We start from the raw sequence: 20,219 nt of genomic DNA, 5'->3' as shown, positions 1-20,219 counted from the left end.
TAAACCAGGCCTGATTTTTCTCTTCCTCAGTCAGCTGATCACAGGGAACTCCCCATAAGGCCACAGGTACAGGCTGGGGGGAGAGGAAGTCATGTGGCAGGAGTGGGGACCATAGGTATTTGGTCCACTTGTGCCTTTGGTGTCTGCTTGAGCCCAATATCATACACCACTTCCATCTGATGATGGAGTGCAATGGCGCACGCCCAGATTTATGGCTTGTAGGTCGGACCACACCTAGTTCATGATGGGTAGCTCAGATTGCATAGTAACATGGTGGCCCATGGTTAAAGGCTAAGTCTCTATTAATGCCCAGGAGTAAGTCAGAAGCTGTTTCTCAAAATGAGAGTAGTTATCTAGGAGGATGGAAGGGCTTTCCTCCAAAATCTTAAAAGTCTGTGATGTTATCTACCTGTAGGGGCCTGACAAAGTATCTATCAGCTTCTCCGTCACCACCGACATTTCAAGCATCACCGAATCTGCTGGATTCATCATTGAATCTGCTTGAATATGGCCCAAGAGCCAGAGCAGCATGCATGGCAACTTGGACCTGTCGCAGAGCCTTCTCTTGTTCTTTGCTCCACTCAAATCTAGCAATATGACAAATGGGCTTGAGGAGTCACTCAAATGAGGAATATCTTGCTTCCAAAACCTGAAGAGGACCATAGGTGTTGTGGTTTTTGTTGTTGCTACTATTGTTGAAGGAAGAGCCAAATACAACTTACCCTTCACCTTTGAAGGGATGCCCCACACCAGTGGACCTTTAGAAAACCCAACTGAGATAGAAGGCCCCTAAATTTTTGTCAGATTTATTTCTCACTGTCTGACATGCAAGTGTCTCACCAATAAGTATAGAGTTGTTACTTCCTACTCATAATATCCAGTCAGCATAATATCATCAGTGTGCTGGGCCAGCACAGTCTCGTGGAAGGGAAAGGCACCTGTTGACTGTCAACTGTTGACTGAAGTATGATGTAGGGCTGGAGAGTGGACACCCTCCTGAGGCAGAACGATAAGGTGTACTGCTGATCTTGCCAGCTGAAAGCAGGCTGCTTTTGGTGGCCTTTACTAACAGGTATGGAGAAAAAACATTTTCCAGAGCAATAGCTGTGTACCAGGTGTTAGGAGATGTGTTAATTTGCTCAAACAATGAAACTACACCTGGCATAGCAGCTGCAGTTGGAATTGCCATCTGGTTAAGTTTATGATAATCCACTGTCATTCTCTGAGATCCATCTGTCTTCTGCCCAGGCCACGTAGGCAAGTTGAATGGGGGTGTGGCGGGAATTGCCACCCTGCCTCCTTCCAGTCCTTGATGGTGGCACTAATTTCTGCAGTCCCTCTTGCAATGCACTACTGCTTTGGTTGGCTCGTTTCCTAGCTGGAGGCAGTTGTAGTGGCTTCCACTTGGCCTTCCCTAACACAAGAGCCCTCACTGCACAGGTCAGTGAGCCAATGTGGGGACTGCACATTGCCGAGTATGTCTATTCTGATTATGCATTTTGGAACCGGAGCAATGACTACAGGATGGGTGCAGACACCCACTGTGAGAGGGGTGTCTAAAATAAGACTCTGATCATCTGACTTCCACAAACCCCTACTGTGATTAGTGGGACACAAAGATGGTTTGGGCTTCCTGGAATTCGTGTTGGCTCAGAGCCAGGGTCCAGTCACTTCCGAAAGGCCTGATTATTTCCTTTCTCCCATTGCAGGTTCACTTTTGTAAAAGGCCATCTGTCCCTTTGGGGGAGGCTAAAAAAAAGATTAACAGGATAGAGTTTTGGCAGTGTTCCAGGCCTTTCCTCCTTCATTCGAGGAGTTCTGGATCTGTAAACTGACTCAAGTCTGGGAATTGATTGAAGGTCTGAGTCCCTCTGTTTTAACTTGGAAGCAAGTTAAGCTTTTGTTCCCTTGACCTAGAACTTTTCCGCTTACACAGATCAAGTAAGAATTTAGTAGACTTCTCATCTATTTGACTTCAGGGAACACCATGATCAAATATACCCACCTTGCCGATGGTGATTGGTTGCCACCATTGATTGGCTCCTGCCACCCTCAGATCCAGTTAACCCCATTGCACTGAAGGGTCCCAGTTCAGTGGTTGCAATTCCCACTGTAATTTCTGACCCACAGAGAAGAATGACCAAGGATACTGGGTCACAAAGCTATTTACCGGAGTCATGGTGACAGGTGTGTCCTCAAGACCCTCCCAGAGTGGGAGAGCAGCTTTTACGGGATAATTTCATTCCAATATTCCAATCTCCCTAAGCGTTTGGGTAGTTCCTTTACAGTATTCCAAGACAAGTCTGGCATTGCCACCTCTAGCATTTAATGTAGATCACCTCTTGGTCCATGTTTAAGTCAACTAACCAAACAAAAAGTGAGATGCCCTTCTAATCTCTCAGACTAAATCACTGACTCCAGATCTCCATTTAGTGGTCTACATCATTAAATCCAGCCTGATCCAACTTTGTGTTCCTTCCGCTGTTTTCCCACATTCCTTAATATCCATATTCATAGTCATCCTGTCCCCAAACATGCTGGCTTTCAAGCGCATCTGTGTTTGCACCCACAAGGGTTTTATCTTTTATTTTATTTAAGAAAAGATTTTATTTATTTATTTATTCATGAGAGACGCAGAGAGACAGGCAGAGGGAGAAGCAGGCTCCCCGCACAGATTCCGATGCGGGACTCAATCCCAGGATTCTGGGGCCACACCCTGAGCCAAAGACAGACACTCAACCACTGAGCCACCCAGTCGGCCCGGGGTCTTATCTTTTAAAGCATCTTGGCGCTCTATTTCTAGCCAGATCCTTCCCTTTCCTCCAGAAAGGCTTCCTGACACTTCTTTAAATACTCTCTTAGCCCTCGAATTCTGCAACATTTTTTAATGCCAACCAAGCCTCTGGCTCTTGGCATGTATATTGTTAGTTAGTTTTATACGCAGATGTTTAAGTTCCCACCTGGAGGTGAGCTCCTTAAGGGCAAGAACCATTTCTGGCAGGTGCTCTATGGGGGGGTGGGGTGGGGTGGGGGGGTGGGGGAGGGTGGGGAGGTGCTCCAGTAGCCTCCTAGGTTGAACCAAACAGAAGGGGTGGAGGGCATCGGTCAGGGGGCCTAGGAGCTCCACCAGGGCCGCAGCCTGCCTGCTGCGCCGGCGGCCCAGCGTGGGGAGCGGCTCTGGGGCCGGTCCACTGCTGCCCGAAGATCCAGGAAGTTGGATTCCCATTTCGGAGCAGCTGCTCTGGCGTCTCTCCCGGTGTGGCCGGCCCTCGTCCCGCTTTCTCCCCCCGTCTCGCCTCCGGCCTCTCTTCCACCAGCCCCTCCCTCGGTCACTTCCCTACCGCGCCCCCGACGGCCGCCGCCCCCGCCTGCACGCGCGCCCTCCCCGCGCCCTCCCCGCGCCCTCCCCGCGCCCTCCCCTCGGCCCCCGACTTCCGCAGGTCGCGGGGCGGCGGGGCGCTGGGGGCCGCTGGGGGCCGCTGGGGGCCGAGGCCGGGAGGCGAGCGGCCGCCTCGCCGCGGAGGAAGGCGCCTCCCCCTTCGTCGTCGCCCCCTCCCCACTTCCCGTCCAGCTCGCGGTCGCTTCCCGCTCCGCGGGCCTGTCCGCCGCCCAGGAGCTGCAGGAGCCGGTGGGGCGCATGCTGGGCGCGGGGCCCCGAGGCGCGCCGGCCGGAGGCGGCGGGGGCCCGCGCGCAGGTAGGGGCGCGGGCAGGGGCGCGGGGCGGGGCGCGGGCAGGGGCGCGGGGCGGGGCGCGGGGCAGGGGCGCGGGCAGGGGCGGGGGAGCCCGGGCGGGTCCGCAGGTGCGGGGCGGGGGGGGCCCGGGCGGGTCCGCAGGTGCGGGGCGGGGGGGCCCGGGCGGGTCCGCAGGTGCGGGGCGGGGGGGGCCCGGGCGGGTCCGCAGGTGCGGGGCGGGGGGGCCCGGGAGGGTCCGCAGGTGCGGGGCTGCGCCTCGGTCACCACCCGGGCTCACGCCCCTCCGAGGCGACGGCGACCGAGGAGGGCGCGGGGCGCGCGGGCAGGAGGGGCGTGGGCCGGGCCGCGGGGTCCCTCCTCCGGGACCGCGCTGACCCCGGCCAGCCGCACCCTGCGAGCACTCTCGGGGTCCAGCGCCCCGAGACCCGGGGCGGGGGCCGGCGTGGGCGGCGGCGCGGAGCGCGGGCACCTCCCGAGCACCTCCGGGCACCTCCGGCTCCGACCGCGCGGCGGGGACGCCCGCACCGGGCTCGGCCCCCAGCGCCCCGGACGCGGCCACGCTGCAGCCCCCCGCCCCGGCCCACACAGGGCCTGGAGGATGTCGCTGGTCAGGAAAGGCGGCGTCGGCCGTCGCGCTGTCCGGCACCCGCGAGGATCCAGGACTTCCCTCGTCCCTCCCTCGGCGCTCCGGGCCGTGTCCCTGCTGCGCCCGAAGGGGCCGGGTAGCCGCGGACGCTTCCCCGCGCGTCTGGGAACCTGGTTTCCTCAACTGGGAGAGGGCTCGCTCCTGACCTTAACGTGTGCCCAGTTAGATGAGGTTCGGGTAGGGACAGAGTCTAAGAGCTGGGAGCTGGAGACAGTCAAGCCTGGACTCGCTCACTCCTCAGTTTACCCATTCGTAAAGTGGGGGCAGTGTCAGTGCCTACCTCCTGGGTTATGGGGTTTCAATGTGGCAGTGAATCCGAAGCGCGGAGTCCAGTGCCTGAGATACACAGTAAGCTCTGAATAACCTTAGTTCCTATTTTTACTGAGCAAAACCTAAATAATTTGGAGTGATGTGGAAATACCAATTTGATTTGATTAAGGTATAAATAGCAGAGTATTTATTTACTTATTTAAGATTTTATTTATTTATTCATGACAGACACACAGAGGAGACAGAGACACAGGCAGAGGGAGAAGCGGACTCCCTGCAGGGAGTCCCTGATGCGGGACTCGATCCCAGAACCCTGGGATCACTACCCAGCCAAAGGCAGACGCTCAACCAGTGAGCCACCCAGGCGTCCCTATTTTATTAAAAAATTTTTTTTTTATTAATTATTTTAGAGAGGGGAAAGGACAGGACAGTGAAAGGGAGAGAATGTCAAGTAGACTCCTTACTGAATGGAGCTGGATGGGGGCTCCATTTCGTGATCACCCCAGATAGTGACCTGAGCTGAAATCAAGAGTCAGATGCTTAATCGACTGAGCCATCCAGGGCCCCCAGTAATGGAGTATTTTAAAAGAAACTTAATTTTATTTCATCCAGACACAGCCTCCAAAGGCTTTTTGAGGTTTTGTTGTAAATCAGTGCTACTGATCAAAAAGAGCCTGGATCTGCTTTCTGTGCTCTGTAACCTTGGGCCTCAGTTTCCTCATCTGTTTAAAAAAAAGACCAAGGACAAGAAAGGTAGGGGTAGCAATTAGTGCTTTTGGTGCTGATAGAGCTGCCTGAAGATCAAATGGGGTAGAAGATCTGAAAGTGCCTCGAAGAGTGTGAGTCACTACGCAAATATAAGACGTGACTGCTACTAGCAGGGAATAATAACATCTGCAATTTTTTAGAGCCTATAATGTGCCAGGCACTCTCTTAGGAATTCCTTTGATGAAATCCCTCCTAAACCTTTGTGCATTGGATATTTATAATCTTCATTTTCTCTATTCAAAGCTGAGATTCAGGATTATTTTGCCTCTTTCCCAAGGTCACGTAGCAGTTTATGTAAAGCCACGATTAGAACCGTAGGGTGGGTGCCTCTGGCAAATGTGTTCTCAACCACTGGCAAAACTGAAGTTACGGAGACAAGCCGTGGTTCAGAGTAGACCTGTGTTAGATTATAGGAGATAATATATATCCTAACAGATTCTAAGGGACACCTGGCTGGCTCAGTCAATAGAACAGGTGGCTCTTGATCTCAAGGTTGCGAGTTCAAGCCCCATATTGGGCATAGAGATTACTTAAAAAAAAAAAAAAAACATTAAAAAATAATTCACTACATACGTAAGTGTATATACTCATGAGTGAATTGTTCGCCCTGGCAGATGAGGTTTTGAAATAAACTTAATTTTTTTCATCCCTATTTTAAAATCCCATTTAAACTATTGCACAAATAATGAAAATTTGCAGAGGGAAAAAGCATTAAGATCTTGAAAGACATATCTAGAGGATTCATTGCAAAGCTCAGACAATAAATGAAATCTCAATTAATGTTTTACTTAAACATTTAAGTTTGCCAGAACTCTTAAGGTGGCACAAGAGGTGTAAATTGGTATTGAAGCTTGCAGCGTCACGATTATCGTGCAGGGGTGGGACCCTGTATATTTCTCTAGGGACTTTACTGCTCACCTGAGATGCCCCCAGAGGGAAATGGACCGTTAGAGAAAGTCTGTGCATCCGAGGGAGAGTGAATGCCAGGTCTGTCTGCTGCAGAAACAATTCCAAATTCATTTCTTTCCCAAATGAAATTTATCTTATTATTTTTCTTCTTCCAAAAGCACTACACACAGTCATCACAGAAAGCACAGAAAACAACAAACAAGAAAAAGAACATTAAAAATCACTATGATCCCATCAATGCAGGCAAATAGCTTCACATCTCTGTTCTTGTAACCCATTTCTGTGCTATGTTAATCAATTTCAATGTCTTAAGACTGAGATGCAAACTATTATTGTTTTGTTCAATGACAAAAGTGATACTTGCTCATTAATCATCAAGACATTAATTTGGGAAATAAGTAAAGATTTATTACGTGCATTAAAACTTTTCCTTTAAAAAGATCTTAAATATTTGATTGGAAAATGATTAGAAATTAAGTTGTTGATGTCTGAGTTTTATTGTGGTTTTGGCCAAAGTTCAATGAAAGACCTTCAGAACAAAGAGGGTACAGTGGTGATCTTGAAATAGTAAGATCTAAAAATCCAGTATCAAGCCAAGATTTTGAGTATAAAAATAGGTAACATTTTAAACTAATGTTATTAGAATTAGACTCATTGTTTTGATAATCATGATAATAATCAGTTTAATAAGCTGGGTTCTCATACAAAGTGAGCAGAGAGCCCTGCTTCCAGACATCTTTGGCAGCCACTCCTAGGGGTGGGGACAGTCGCCTCTGGCACAGCCTAGACCACTTGTGGCCATTTTTCAGCCAGCACCATTTAGTAACATAAGATTTTTAGCCTTTGGGAGTCTTATGTTGTTTGTTCTTGATGTTAATGACTTTGTGGTAAAAATTCCTTAGTGAATGTCTTATGCAACAATCATGCAGTTTTTAAAGCGCCTGCCACAGATACTTTGACCATCCTGAATCCATTTTTTTCTTTTGAAATCAGTTTACCAGCTGCTTATTTGAGCAGACTGCAATCAGTTTCCAAGTTTTCACAGCAAGTGGAAGAACTGTGGCTGACCAATGAATATTATATATATATTTGGCTTTGAAAGGCAGTCAGGAGTCCACATGCTGTGCTCAGTGGCTGACATGATCCCTGGTTTGGTGTCTGCTCTCCTCACCCTGCCCTCCTTCCTTTTGGTCACTTGTCTACTGTCATAGCTCAGAAATAGATGGTTGAGATTTTGGGGCTTCCTCTAATCACTAGGGTCACTGGTCATCAAGTGTTATAATCAGAATCCCAGAATTTATTGCTGGATGAAGTTTCAAAAGATCAATTGGTTAAACCTCTTGAGTTCTGGCAGGTGAGGCATTGACAAGTGCATTCACCAAGTGCAGATGCTGAGAACTATATATCTGGTAGTTAGGGGCAGGAGACCTGGTCACAAATGAAGTAATTGAAATAAATAGGCCAGGATTATCTTTCTCTTCTCAACTTCAGGTTAGTTTCCCAGCCACGTTGCCTTGTGCTTATCCATTTAAAATACATGGACAAAATTCTATCTGTTGAACTCTAAAGTTTGCTTGTCATGGTAGGACTTTTCCCCTTTATTTGCTGATCCATTTGAACTCTGAGAGAAATGCAATAAAGACAGTAAACTCCTTGAGGTACAAGATAGCAATCTCTGAGGACAAGTCATATATCAGAGAGTACTGACAGTCTGAGTGGCAGTAGAGGTCACAGAGTCTGGCCTGCTTAGTTTACAGGTGAAAGGGTGAAAGATGGCAGAGGAATGAGTATTAGAATCTGGGTCCTCTTCTCTTACTGAGAGCTATTTCCAGTAAGCTTTGCTTCATTCCATAGTTTGGCAGAATTCATCACTTCTTAAAAATATTGAATAAACCAAACTAAGTCCTTATTTATTTATTTTGGAAGAGGCTGCCTTGGAAAGCAGCGTGTTCTTTTGCCATCAGAGGCATTTAAATTGGTATTGGGTCATTCTGTGGTTGAATGTAATTGAGGAGTCTGCCTGTGGGGAGGATGGCTGGATTAGGAGGAAGACTTGTGGGAACACTTATAGCTCTAGGATTCTGTGATTTTTGTCCTGGAGGATTTGAACTACTGTGTGAATTTCCTATTCCCTGCTCATTGAGGTTGCACATTTTGAACCCCACCCCCAACCCCAGGTGATGCCAATTCAAGAGGCCTAGACAGCAGTGCCGCCCTGCAGTTAGCGGCACTTTAACTTCCCAGGGTTGCACATATCAAGGATTGATATTAATCATTAACATGATCATGTTCATCCAGGCAAACAAATGACTAGGAATAGAAACATGCATTTGACAGGTGGCCCTACATGGAGACTAATTGCATTCATAGGTTGAAAGGTGAAATATCTCAAAGTTTAATGAGTGAATTGTGTCTTGAATGTGGAACCGGAGTTTAAATTTAGTTTTATGATGTGCACACTAACCTAACTTTTCTTTTTCATACCTGTTGTCTCTTAATTTGTGAGTGGATTGATAAGATGATTTGGCGTAATTATTAGGCTTAATTTATGACACAGTAGAATGTATGTGTTTTGCATTTACAAGTGAAAGTATGCCTCATCTTACTCAAGCACTGATGGGAAAAGGAGGATTATTTTACAGGGGTTAAATGAGAAAAGATGTCAATATAGACATAAATTGGGGTTCTCCCGTTTCTAATAAACTGGACAGTTAGAATTGCAAAAGCTGTTTTGTAATTACAAATCCTCTGATGAAAAATGTTTGTATATTTCAGCATGATTCTTAATATTTCCCTAATGCTTTTCTTCATAGCCACAGGTCAGACAGAGTGGAATACAAGATAGCTGTCCTTGGGTGGAGATTCAATTCAAACAATAGATTTGGAGACCTTTAATTGCCTTGACTTTTTTTTTTTGAGACATAATTTACATACATTTTATGAGTTTTAGATATACAACATAATGATTTGATATTTGTGAATATTGTGAAATGACTAGTTAACATCCTTCACCACACGTAGTTACAAAATTTTCTTTTTCTTGTGAAAATGTTAAGAACTTTTAGGATCTACTTTTAAGATCATTTGAGATCTACCTTGACTATCAATCCTTTTGTCTCCCTTTGTCTGCTTATAGAATTCTCTTCTAGGACAGTAGGTCATCCACTTAATTGTTAATTCAGGAGTATTTATTTAATGTATGCTACACATGGCACAGCATGTTGTTTAAAGATGTATTAGATTGTCCTCACGGATCATCCGGTCTGGAAAGAAGATGTAGCAAAACCTGGTGTACTTTCCAGGTGATTGAAGGCAACCCTTCCAGTTTAACAACCACTCCTAGGATGCTTCTTTGTAGGGCGTCTCAGGGATTCCCTATGTCTTCCCAGTCTTGACACAGATCTATCAGAATTTCTCTGCTCCATAAAGTTTTCCAGTCAGCCTCACACTGCTGCCATGATAATCTTCCCAAAGCACAGATCTGATTAGGTTACTATTACTCAGTGCAAAGATTCATTGTCCCACAAGAAAATTCTCAGCATTCCTTGCCAGGCCTTCCATCCTTCCATAAACTGGCCCCTGAATCCCTAAAACTGACACTTTGGCTCTTTTATTACACACGTTATTCAGCCACCAAAAATACTATGGAATCTATGTCCCTCCTGCCCCCATCAATCTCTACACGTCAAAATATTATCCCTCATTTAAGATCTAGCCAGTAAAACTTAGCCTTCCCTGGTCTTCTAGAGTCATCCACTTCTTTCTCTCTTCTTCTGTTACAGTTTGTTATGTATTTCACCTGTTTTTCTGACTCTATTGTGAACTCCTTCAGCTCAAGGAAGGAGTCTGGTGTATTTCTTTACACCCTCATCTGTGTAGTATGCTTATAGTTTTCTCCACTCTCACTGAATTGAATTAAACTCTTTATTATATTTTAGATGGACTAATCCAGTGTATAGATTAATCACATCTGTTATTTGTATATCTTTCAAAACCAATCAAGAGTTTTACAAGTTCAGTTCAGTTCAATTTTTTATTGAGATGCACAAACCACATCGCCAGATTCTTGTAACAGTTTCAGGTAAGAAAAAATGTAGAATATGTCCATACCTTTGAGAAGCTTATAGTTCAGTGGAGAATAGAGAATGGATTCTTGGGAAGTTTCTGGATGTTGTTTCATCAGAATGATGGGGCATTGCAATACAGCAAAATCAAGTATTTGAAGTATTACGAAGTAATTAGCACCTAGTAGATGCCCAGTGAATATAATACAGGGTGGATGGATGAATAGGGGGAAGAAGAAAGGAGGAATCCTTTAGTTTATAATTTATCAGTTGCAGTGTTTACTTCAAGGTATAATAATTTTGAAGATAATTTACTCAAGTATTGATTCTCACGCTTGTGTATAAAATGTGTTGTTGCTCTTCATCTAGGAAAGACATACTAAGTCTCCATCTGTAGAAATTGCATTAATTTCCTGGCTGTGGTGTTGTGTTTGCTTCATTTCATCAGCATTCTCTTCTCAGGCAGCTCTGTTCTGAGAACACACATTTCCCTGGGGTGGGGGTGGGGGTGGGGGGAGGACTCCAGCTGTCTGCGGACCGTGATGAAGGGGACTGTCTCACACTGATTCAGCACTTATGATCTCATTCTCTACCCGGATAGCCAGTTGGCCTGGGGTTATAGGATGAGTTCTGAACTATTTCTCAACCATGTGGCTTTTGTGTGTCTTTCTTCACTTGATTTTAAATGGCAATTTGAATTGAAAAATGGATAAATTCTATGATTTTAGTCCAACAGTTATATTTCCTTACTCTTTGATTTGGGATTGCCTAGTGCATTTATTCAAATATTAATAGTTTTAGAAACTTTTTTTGAAAAGCCTAAGGTGATATATAAGGAAAAGCATTGATATTACTTCTATTTTTCCCATCTTGCTGAGGTAGACTAGGGCTCAGTGGAAATAAAGTGAGACATTCCAAGGGGTTGCTTTATCTTAGGCTAATCTTGGTATGAATTTATATTGACATTACTCTTAAATTTGTATCCTGCTTTTTAATGAACAAATGATCCCCCTCTTTTTAAGCAATATTCTATTCACACTTGGAGACTGCCTTTTCCACTAAAATGAGTAATTATTAATCATTACAGAGCTGGGAAGGGGCGAATCAACCATGAATTTACTATAGAGAAATATTCTCTTTTGGTTATGCCTTTGCATTAGCTTGGGCTGAATTTCTTGAGGGCAGGCCTAATCTTATTTATCTTCTTATCATTTTTGTTAGACCTGAGGTAAGAATAAAGACTTATTGAGTTGCATTGGTTTAAAGTAACATGTGTAATATGGCCCCAGTGCCATATGGGAGAATTGCTTCCCAACCAGTGGTGGCTGAGAGAATCTTAGGCAGTGGTTGCATTAGAAAGGAGAGGATAGGGGACTTGTTTTTTTAATTTAATTTAATTTTATCTTATTATTTTTATTATTTTTATTTATTCTTATTTATTTATGATAGGCACACAGTGAGAGAGAGAGAGAGAGGCAGAGACACAGGCAGAGGGAGAAGCAGGCTCCATGCACCGGGAGCCCAAAGTGGGACTCGATCCCGGGTCTCCAGGATCGCGCCCTGGGCCAAAGGCAGGCGCTAAACCGCTGCGCCACCCAGGGATCCCTGGGGACTTGTTTTAAAGTTGCTTTTACATGAGGGTGCCTGGCTGGCACAGTTGGTTAAGTATCCACTTCTAGGTTTTGGCTGGGGTGGTGATCTCAGGGTCATGGGATTGAGCCCTGCATCCAGCCCAGGGTTGGGCTCTGTGCTCAGTCTGGAAGCTGCTGAAGTTTTTTTCCTCCTTCTCCCTCTGCCCCTCCTCCCTGCTCTCTCTCTTTCTTTAAAATAAATAAATCAATTGAAAAGAAAAAGAATAAAGTTGCTTTTACATGCAGGCACATTCTTTATACATCAATACAAGTCGTGAAAATTTCTAAAGGTGTTTCCATTCACACATTTCACAGAGGAAAAATGTCAGCTGCCCATATATATCAAAGCACATTATCATGACTTTTGTCTGGAGTGGCTTTAGAAGACTGTGAAGCATGAGGGGTGGGGGTGGTGCTACAGCATCCTCCAAGCTAACCCTTGCCCTTGCTTGGCATCGCCACTGCTCCCAGCACCTCCTACATTCTATTGTCATGATGTTCATCACTTATGATGTATTGTGAATTGCTGAAACATCAGACAAATGCATCTCCTCATGGAAGTGCAGAGATGCATTGCCAAGGCAAATTTCATTTAAATTGTGATCAGAATACTTCAGGTTATTTGTTGTTGTGGATGAAGTGATGGCTAGCCATGAGTGGTCAGGTGGCCAGATGGAAAGGACACTGGACTAGGAGTCGGACAATTTCAGGTTCCTTAATCTCTCTGGATCTCAGTGTCCTCCCTTGTGGAAACGGGGCTGGGGACAGGGCAGATGAGATCAGGCCCTCAGTGTAGAATTATGGTCACATCATTTTTATAAGAGCTCATCACAATTTGTGTACAGAATTGCTTTTGTTACAGGACATCTGTGTTACCTATGATCTCAGTTTGCCTTGTAGCTTGTCTCTCACACCCTTATCTGAGTCCTTGATCCCTTGAGTAAATCACATTAGTGTTTCTGTGGCCAAATAGATGCCTGTTCCCAGAACTAAGTGGAATAAATAAAGAGCCTGATCGCTTTGCATCTGTGCACATGAGGTTTGCCACCGTGTGAGTTCAGTCAGATCAGATGGCTGCCAGGCGAAGGAGAGAAAGCTTGTGTGGTTCTCAGACAGAGACTCTGGGTTTTGGGATGCTAGATGATCCATCACCACCTTGTACATAGTACTTGTTGTAGTTTTGCACCACCCCACTCCCCAAGTTCTTCCTCCTTCATTTCCAGTTCTTAGCTGATTGCATCATCTCTACTGTTTCTAAGATGGGCTGCTGATAAGCTGTCACCAAGCCCAGTGCTGCACAAGAGGTGGGCAGTGGGACATGTCACAGGGAAGACAGGAACAAGACCTCTTGGAGGGTGTATTGTTCAGTCCAGCTTAAGCATGTTTCCCCGAGCAGGAGTGCAGATGGTCCCTGCACACGGCCGCCCGGGCAGTCTGCTCTGGAGGGCAGGGAGGTTCCCGTACTCAGCTTCCAAGACCGTGTGCTCACTAGGCCTCCCTGGTTTTTGATTCTTGATCTGACACTTGGGTTCTTTGTGCTGTGCCCAGCACTTTGGGAGGGCCACATTGTATAGACTGCCTTGCACTAGTTGTGATTCTTCTCTTGATGCTGCCTCTTGGATTAATCCTTCTATTGCCACATTTTGCAGTCTGGGGGATGCTTCCCGGACTCTGGAGGTGTTCCTGGGGGGCTGTTCTCAGAAGGAGCATGGGACGACTGATGTCACCCACAGGCCTGCAGAGGAGAGGGTTGACACTGTCAAGATGCCCCCTTAAACGCACAACACCTGTACTCAAGGTGAGCAGGTCCTTTGGCAGGTGTGATGTTGTCCTGGGCTCCAAGCACTGGAGAGTTGCTTGTGATAAGGCTTTGTGTGGATGATTAACACCAAGTGCATCTCGAAGAGTGAAGGTTGCATGACAGAGCATACTGGGTTGGCTCTGCAAAGGGAATTCTGGTCCGGACCCAGTCCATCTTTGCTTTCTCAAGGTGTAATTTAATTTTGGTTTTGTCTTTATAAAGTTTTCATCTGTATGAAATGTAAGCTCCGTAAGATTCTCCATTAGGACATCGCGTTCTGGTGTCTTCTCTGCTGGTTTGCTTTTCCTGTCGCAGAAAATTCCCTGCTCCTGCTGCTCTCATTTCACACCCAAAGAGGGCATTCTAACCTTAAAAGAAGTTCAGCTCAGCAGTGAGCCTGCCATTGCCTTTCTCTCTAAACTTAGAGTTTGCTCACTCCCTTGGCTTCTCAGGTGTTTTGGCTCCAGGGAAGAAATAGTCATGGTTCACATTTATTTAATAAAACCATTATGAAAACGAACGCAACCCAAGCGCACACTGGGACAGAGCAGGACCTGGCTGCTCGCTTTCCCACCGAACCTTGCTGGCTCCCTGTAAATTTTTGGAGCTGTCACTTGTGAGCTGTTTTCACTGAGGGAGAACTTCCGTGAGGCTGGGGACTTGGCAGGCCAGCTGGCTGATCCTTTGGGTGTTCTTTCAGCATTGTCTGCAGTGAGTGTGGGAGTCAAAGGCCCTTCAGTGCAAAGATAATGCCAGCTTGTTCCCTGGAACCCTAAAGGAGCCGGAGTCAAAGGGGCTTTTTGTTTCACCGACAGAAAAACCCACAGGAAATCCCAGCTTCAGAGATTCCTATGCGGTCTCACTGTTCCATCAGATCTGACTGTGCTTAGGCCTCCTTTGAGAGAGGCAGTAACCCGTACAAAATAATAAATAAATGAAAGGATGCCATTCACGGTGGCTGGGGGTCAAGGGCACATGCCATGTACACTAGCATGCAGGTCAGGCACCTGGCTTAGACCCCAGTGCCCGGGCTCTGAGCAGTGAGCTCTTGGCTAGCAGTTGAAGGGGATAATAGCCACATCCTACTGTTAGGGGAATCGACTGTGGTCATGTGAGTAAAGATAGGAGTACAGTGTCTCATCACAGGCACTTGTATTATTACTATTACTATTATTATTATTATTAATAAGCTCTTATTAGATTTCAAATCTCTAACAGCAGTTTTGTCACTTACTAAGTATATTCCCTTTTGTCTGTAAGCTGGGCAGTGATTATGCTTATTTTGTAGGACCGATGTGAACATTACATGAGATAATGTACACAAAGGGCTTAGGGAAACAGTAGCAAGTTAAAATAGGGGGCTGCAGCCCTTAGGTGTGCAGGTGATGTCCTACCCAGCGTCCCGGGTAAGAGGTGAGTGGGGTCCACACCCAGGCTGGGTCCCTGTCCTGAGGAAGGCCTGCCTTTTCCTAATTCATCAGCTCAGAGGGGCCACCTTTTTCTAGTCTGGTTTCCCAGGGGGGCATCTTTTCATCATTCATCACCCCGGAGGAGGTACTTTTTAAAAAATTTGCCCAGTGGTACCATATGGGCCAGCTGTGGCCCTGTCAACAAGAGAATGGTGCTATGATCAATTTAGCAGACGGGGCCTTCTGGAGGGAGTGTGTGGCCTGCTTTACCCAGCTCCATCTTGCTCACTTTGCTGTAATTTCAATGATGTGATTACCATGGTCAGAGCAACAATTTTGCCATTTCCTCAATTCTAAGTTTTTTGTAGGATTTTCCTTGAGGCCAAGAGCTATCGTCCCCTGCCTTCCAAGGTCCCCTTCCTCACCACTGTCCTGCACATGGCCTCCAGAAAGGACACAGGTTGGAAGAGAATGGGTCAGAGTGTAGGCTGGGTGCTGGTTGTTGACTCCTGGTCCCTTACCCGCCCTTCTGTGCTTTGCTCTTTACTGCTGAGGCTGGGAGTCTGAAAATGGCACATCCCTGGCTCCCTACCCGTTAAACTCTGTAAACAAGAGGCCCTTGTGGGACACCAGAGGCAGGAGGAAGAGAAAAGTTTCTGGATTCTGGGTTTTTCAGTGGGACAGCTGCAGACATGTGCTGTAGCAGTGGGAAGGCTGGGTGATTTGGGACTCCAACAGCCCTGACAGGGAGCCTTTTTTCTCAGGCTCCAGAGCCAACCCACACAGCCTCTTCTGCTACAGCAGACTGAGCAGTCTCCAGGATGCAGCCCAGGAGCAACAGCCTCGGATCTCTAGCTACTATCCTTCTTCCTCCTTGTTCCTGCTTTTCCTTCTCCTTCATTCTCTTCCAATTTTTTCCACACTTTTATGACCAGTGCCCTGTATTAAATGTCCTCTGGTGGGTACTTGGAGTGGTCTCACTTTTCCTACTCAGTGTATGGATTCCATGGATTCTAAATCTGTTGGGTGCTTAGGGCCTGGTACACTCCCTAGGATCTTATAGCACATGGACCCTTCCTCTCTGTTTCATTTTCATCACACATGTCAGGGTTACTGTGATAGCCTTTAAAATAAGTTTTCAGCTCTAGCCTCTTCCTAATCACAGTGGTCAGATTAATTTTCTAAAACTCTAGTTCACCTGGGTCACACTTCTACTCCAAACCCTACAGTTTTTATGGCAGCCATTTAGCAAAGGTACCTGTGACCTAAACCCCAATGGTGAGAACACTACCAGGGACACCTCTTCGCAATCCTAGTAAGGGAGAAAGAGGGAGAAAGAGGGTCATTCCTTCACCCTGGCTGGGAGGAAGGGAGTTAGCTCAGTGATAGACACACCAATAGTCACATGGGTATGAGGAAGATTTCAAAGCCTGTCTGTGGCTGCCTCCTCCCCTCACTGGTTTGTTTGTTTGTTTGTTTGTTTCTTTTTAAAGATTGTATTTATTTTTGAGAGAGAGCATAAGCATCAGCAGGGGGAAGGGGAAAGGGGCAGAGGGAAGGGGCAGAGGGAGAGCAGTAGCAGACTCCTTGCTGAGCAGGGAGCCCGAGAGGACTTGGGGGCTCAATCCTAGGACCCGGGGATCATGACCTGAGCCAGAGGCAGAGACTTAACTGACTGAGCCACCCAGGTGCACCCCTCTCACTGGTTTCTTGTTCAAGTCCAACTGCATTGCATTGGCCCCTCTGCCTCTCCTGGAGGGCAAAGTTCAGCTTATAAGCTCTGCCCAATATTCTGGGAAGTTTAAATCTCATATAGCTTCTTATAAACTGATGGAAATATCTGTACTGTGAAGAGTGCAGATGAGCTGTAAGCCTAGATAAGATTGCTTGGGAGGGGAGTTTTTCACCCATAGGTTTTCTGACTTCCTTGAAGTAATGTTTTTAAGAAATTTCATATTGAAGAGGATAGGAAGACGTCTTAAGGGGAATGACTGGGACATTATGGGGTCACTTGGAAGAAAAATAATACAGTTAATGTTCAAACATAGTTTTATTGTTTCTGTATAAAAAAAAAAAAACAAAATATAGGCATTGTAAAAAAAAAAAATCAAACAACCCTGAAAAATATATCAAGAAATGATCACTGAAGTCCCACCTTCCTCACTCTTAATTCTTTTTTTTTTTTTTTTTAAAGATTTTATTTATTTATTCATGAGAGACAGAGAGGCAGAGGCACAGGCAGAGGGAGAAGCAGGCTCCCTGCAGGAACTCGATGCTGGACTCAATCCCCAGAGCCAGGATCACACCCTGAGCCACCCAGGTGTCCCCTCACTCTTCATTCTTTAGTGAACATCCTTCTAGAAGGTTCTCAGAGCCTGTGTTATATACACATACAATTTATAGAAATGGGACCGTGTTATATATCGTTTTTTAACCTAATTTTATCCTACTTATTAGTATAGCACAGAAATGTTTTCATGTCAACAAATGTTGCTTTACATGATCATTTTGAATGGCTACACAGTAAGTTGCATGTTTATACTGTGATTTGCCCATGCTTTTATTAAGTTCTTGGATTTAAGATGACGCTAATGCCATAGTGGATATTCCCAGATACTAGCACCTTAAGACATCGGAAGTGTAGTTCTCTTGAAGTTCAGATTCACCCTCCATTTACTGGTGAGTGGAGGCACCAGACTTGGCTGGAGGGGCTGCTCTGCCTTACATGGCCATTATGGACTTGGGCTGACAAAGGCCCCACCACCTTCGGAATGTGGCTTCCAAAGTTGGTCTGGCCTTTGCCACCCAGCTAGCAGAGAGTGGAGAAGAGAGAAGACTTCACCAGAGGTTTTTAGGGGCGCTGCTTCTGTCCACACTCCATTGGCCAGGGTCAGTCACATGGCCACGCACAGCTGTGAGAGAGGCTGGGGATGCAGGAGACAAGGGAAAAAGGCTTGGTGAACAATGGCCAATCTCTGCCACAGCTTTCCCTTCTGGTCACCACATCCCTGTTTCACTCTTCCCCTCGCATTTCCACTTACCCCTCCCAGAAGGAGACACTAGAGTCCCATGCAGCCATTGAGTCTGGATCACTCTGTCGGGTCTCTGGCTGAGGTACAGTCTTCTCTACATTCAAATGAGGATCTTCATGCTTTTGTGACTTGTGAATTAAAAAAGAAAAGTGTTATTTGCTTCCTTCCAACCTCTCTCAGTTTTCAGTGGTGGAGCAGAGACAGCATAAGAGCACTAAAAACTCCCACTTGGAGCAGGGTAAAATAGGGTATTCACAGCAGTCATGGGTGCAAAGCAATTATGAGAGCCTTTGGTAGGCAAGGTAGAGGCCCCCAACCCGGGGATGGGAGAACTTTCTCCATTAGACCTTGATTCTGCTCTCTGGGAGGAAATCTCTTATTGATTGGTCTCCATGGTCTGTCATGCCAAGTTCGTCTTTGTCTTTTACTCTCCATGGCAACATTTGAAGCAGTTGCTGGGGAGTCTGCCATCTTCATGAGGGTGTACAGAGCTTTTGCTGCCCTCTGTTTGGTGGCCTGAAATTTTGAAAGCTCTTACAGACTTTTTAATTTATTTAAGTTCAAGCCCGTGGTTTCTCAGGCTATACATTTCTGTCAAAAACTTAGTGGGGTTCTCTTCTGTTTTCTTCCATTAAATTCCTTATACCAATAACTAATCCCAAAGTTTTTTCCTAGATTTTATTATCAAGCTTGATTTTTTGCATTACATTATCACCCCATGTCCTTCTTTCTCAACTAAATGGTGATTACTTTCAGGCCCGCAAGCTCAGATGGGAATGCAACACTCTTAATCTTTGCCACAGGGCTGAGACTTTGGGCCTTTGTCACTCAAGCTTCTTCAATCTTATTTCTTACTTTGATATTTACTATTTCTTTCATTTTATTTTCATTGGAAAGTTCTACTTTCCAACTCTTTCCCTAGAGCTACAATCATGGTTAAACGGTAGGTCTGCTTTTTAGTTACTGCAGGAGATGATTTTACCAAATATTTTGCCATTGCATAACTTGGGCCTCTGTCTTTCCAGCCTCCCAGATCAGTTTCCTTGCTGTACACTGCCTGATTACTAGGCCAGTGCCACTTGTTTTAGGTCATACCCTACTTTATTTAAGGCAGCAGTCATTGTATTAGTTCACCTGCTGTTGTAATGGAACAATCCTAATTCTCAGTGGCACATCACTTTCAAAGTTCGTATCTTGCTCATATAAATTACATTTTTTAAATAATAAATTTATTTTTTATTGGTGTTCAATTTGCCAACATACAGGATAACACCCAGTGCTCATCCTGTCAAGTGCCCCCCTCAATGCCATTCACCCCCACCCCCGCCCTCCTGCCCTTCCACCACCCCTAGTTCATTTCCCAGAGTTAGGAGTCTTTATGTTCTGTCTCCCTTTCTGATATTTCCTACCCATTTCTTCTCCCTTCCCTTCTATTCCCTTTCACTATTATTTATATTCCCCAAATGAATGGAACATATAATGTTTGTCCTTCTCCAATAGACTTAATAAATTACATTTTGAAGCTGGGTTGTTAGTGGTGGTAAAGAGCAGGGTTCTACTCTATTTACTCATTCACAGATTCAGGTAGATCAGATCTCTGTTTTCAGCACATGGCTTCCAAAGTCACCCGGAGAGTCAACAGCTAATCAGTAGACCAAAGAAAAAAGAGTGTGGGACAACTGTAAAGAAGATTGTCATAAGCCAGTAGTGAAAGTGAAGGGCATCACTTTTGTCCACAATTTTGTTGACTAGGACTCAGACTTATGGCTACACATAATTTCAAAGGAAGCTGGGAAAGGTAGTCCAACCGTGTGTCCAGGAGAAAAGGGAAATGGGCTGGTGAGCAGGTATCTGTTTCTGCCGTGGTGACTACATAGCAGAGGCTCTTCTAAAAGCCTTAATATATGAGCTCCTTTAATTCTATGTGGTAGAAACTATTGGCATCCTCATTTTACAAATGGCAAACAGAGGCACTGGGAGATCAAATAGCTACATA

General features: G+C 45.7%; 1 protein-coding gene across 3 annotated transcripts in view; it reads left to right on the top strand.

The window, feature by feature from the left end:
* The first annotated feature begins 3,508 nt into the window (after nt 1-3,508).
* DISC1 (DISC1 scaffold protein) overlaps nt 3,509-20,219 on the top strand; it is a 352,717-nt gene continuing 336,006 nt past the window's right edge. For all 3 annotated transcript variants that reach the window (XM_072755974.1, XM_072755975.1, XM_072755976.1), the window contains exon 1: nt 3,509-3,695. In XM_072755974.1, the coding sequence (XP_072612075.1) occupies nt 3,638-3,695 (58 nt within the window). In that variant the 5' untranslated portion in view covers nt 3,509-3,637. The remainder of the gene's footprint in view (nt 3,696-20,219) is intronic.

The sequence above is a fragment of the Vulpes vulpes genome, chromosome 4, assembly GCF_048418805.1.
Source record: "Vulpes vulpes isolate BD-2025 chromosome 4, VulVul3, whole genome shotgun sequence".
NCBI lineage: Eukaryota > Metazoa > Chordata > Mammalia > Carnivora > Canidae > Vulpes > Vulpes vulpes.
This window is presented reverse-complemented; position numbering and strand designations above follow the sequence as displayed.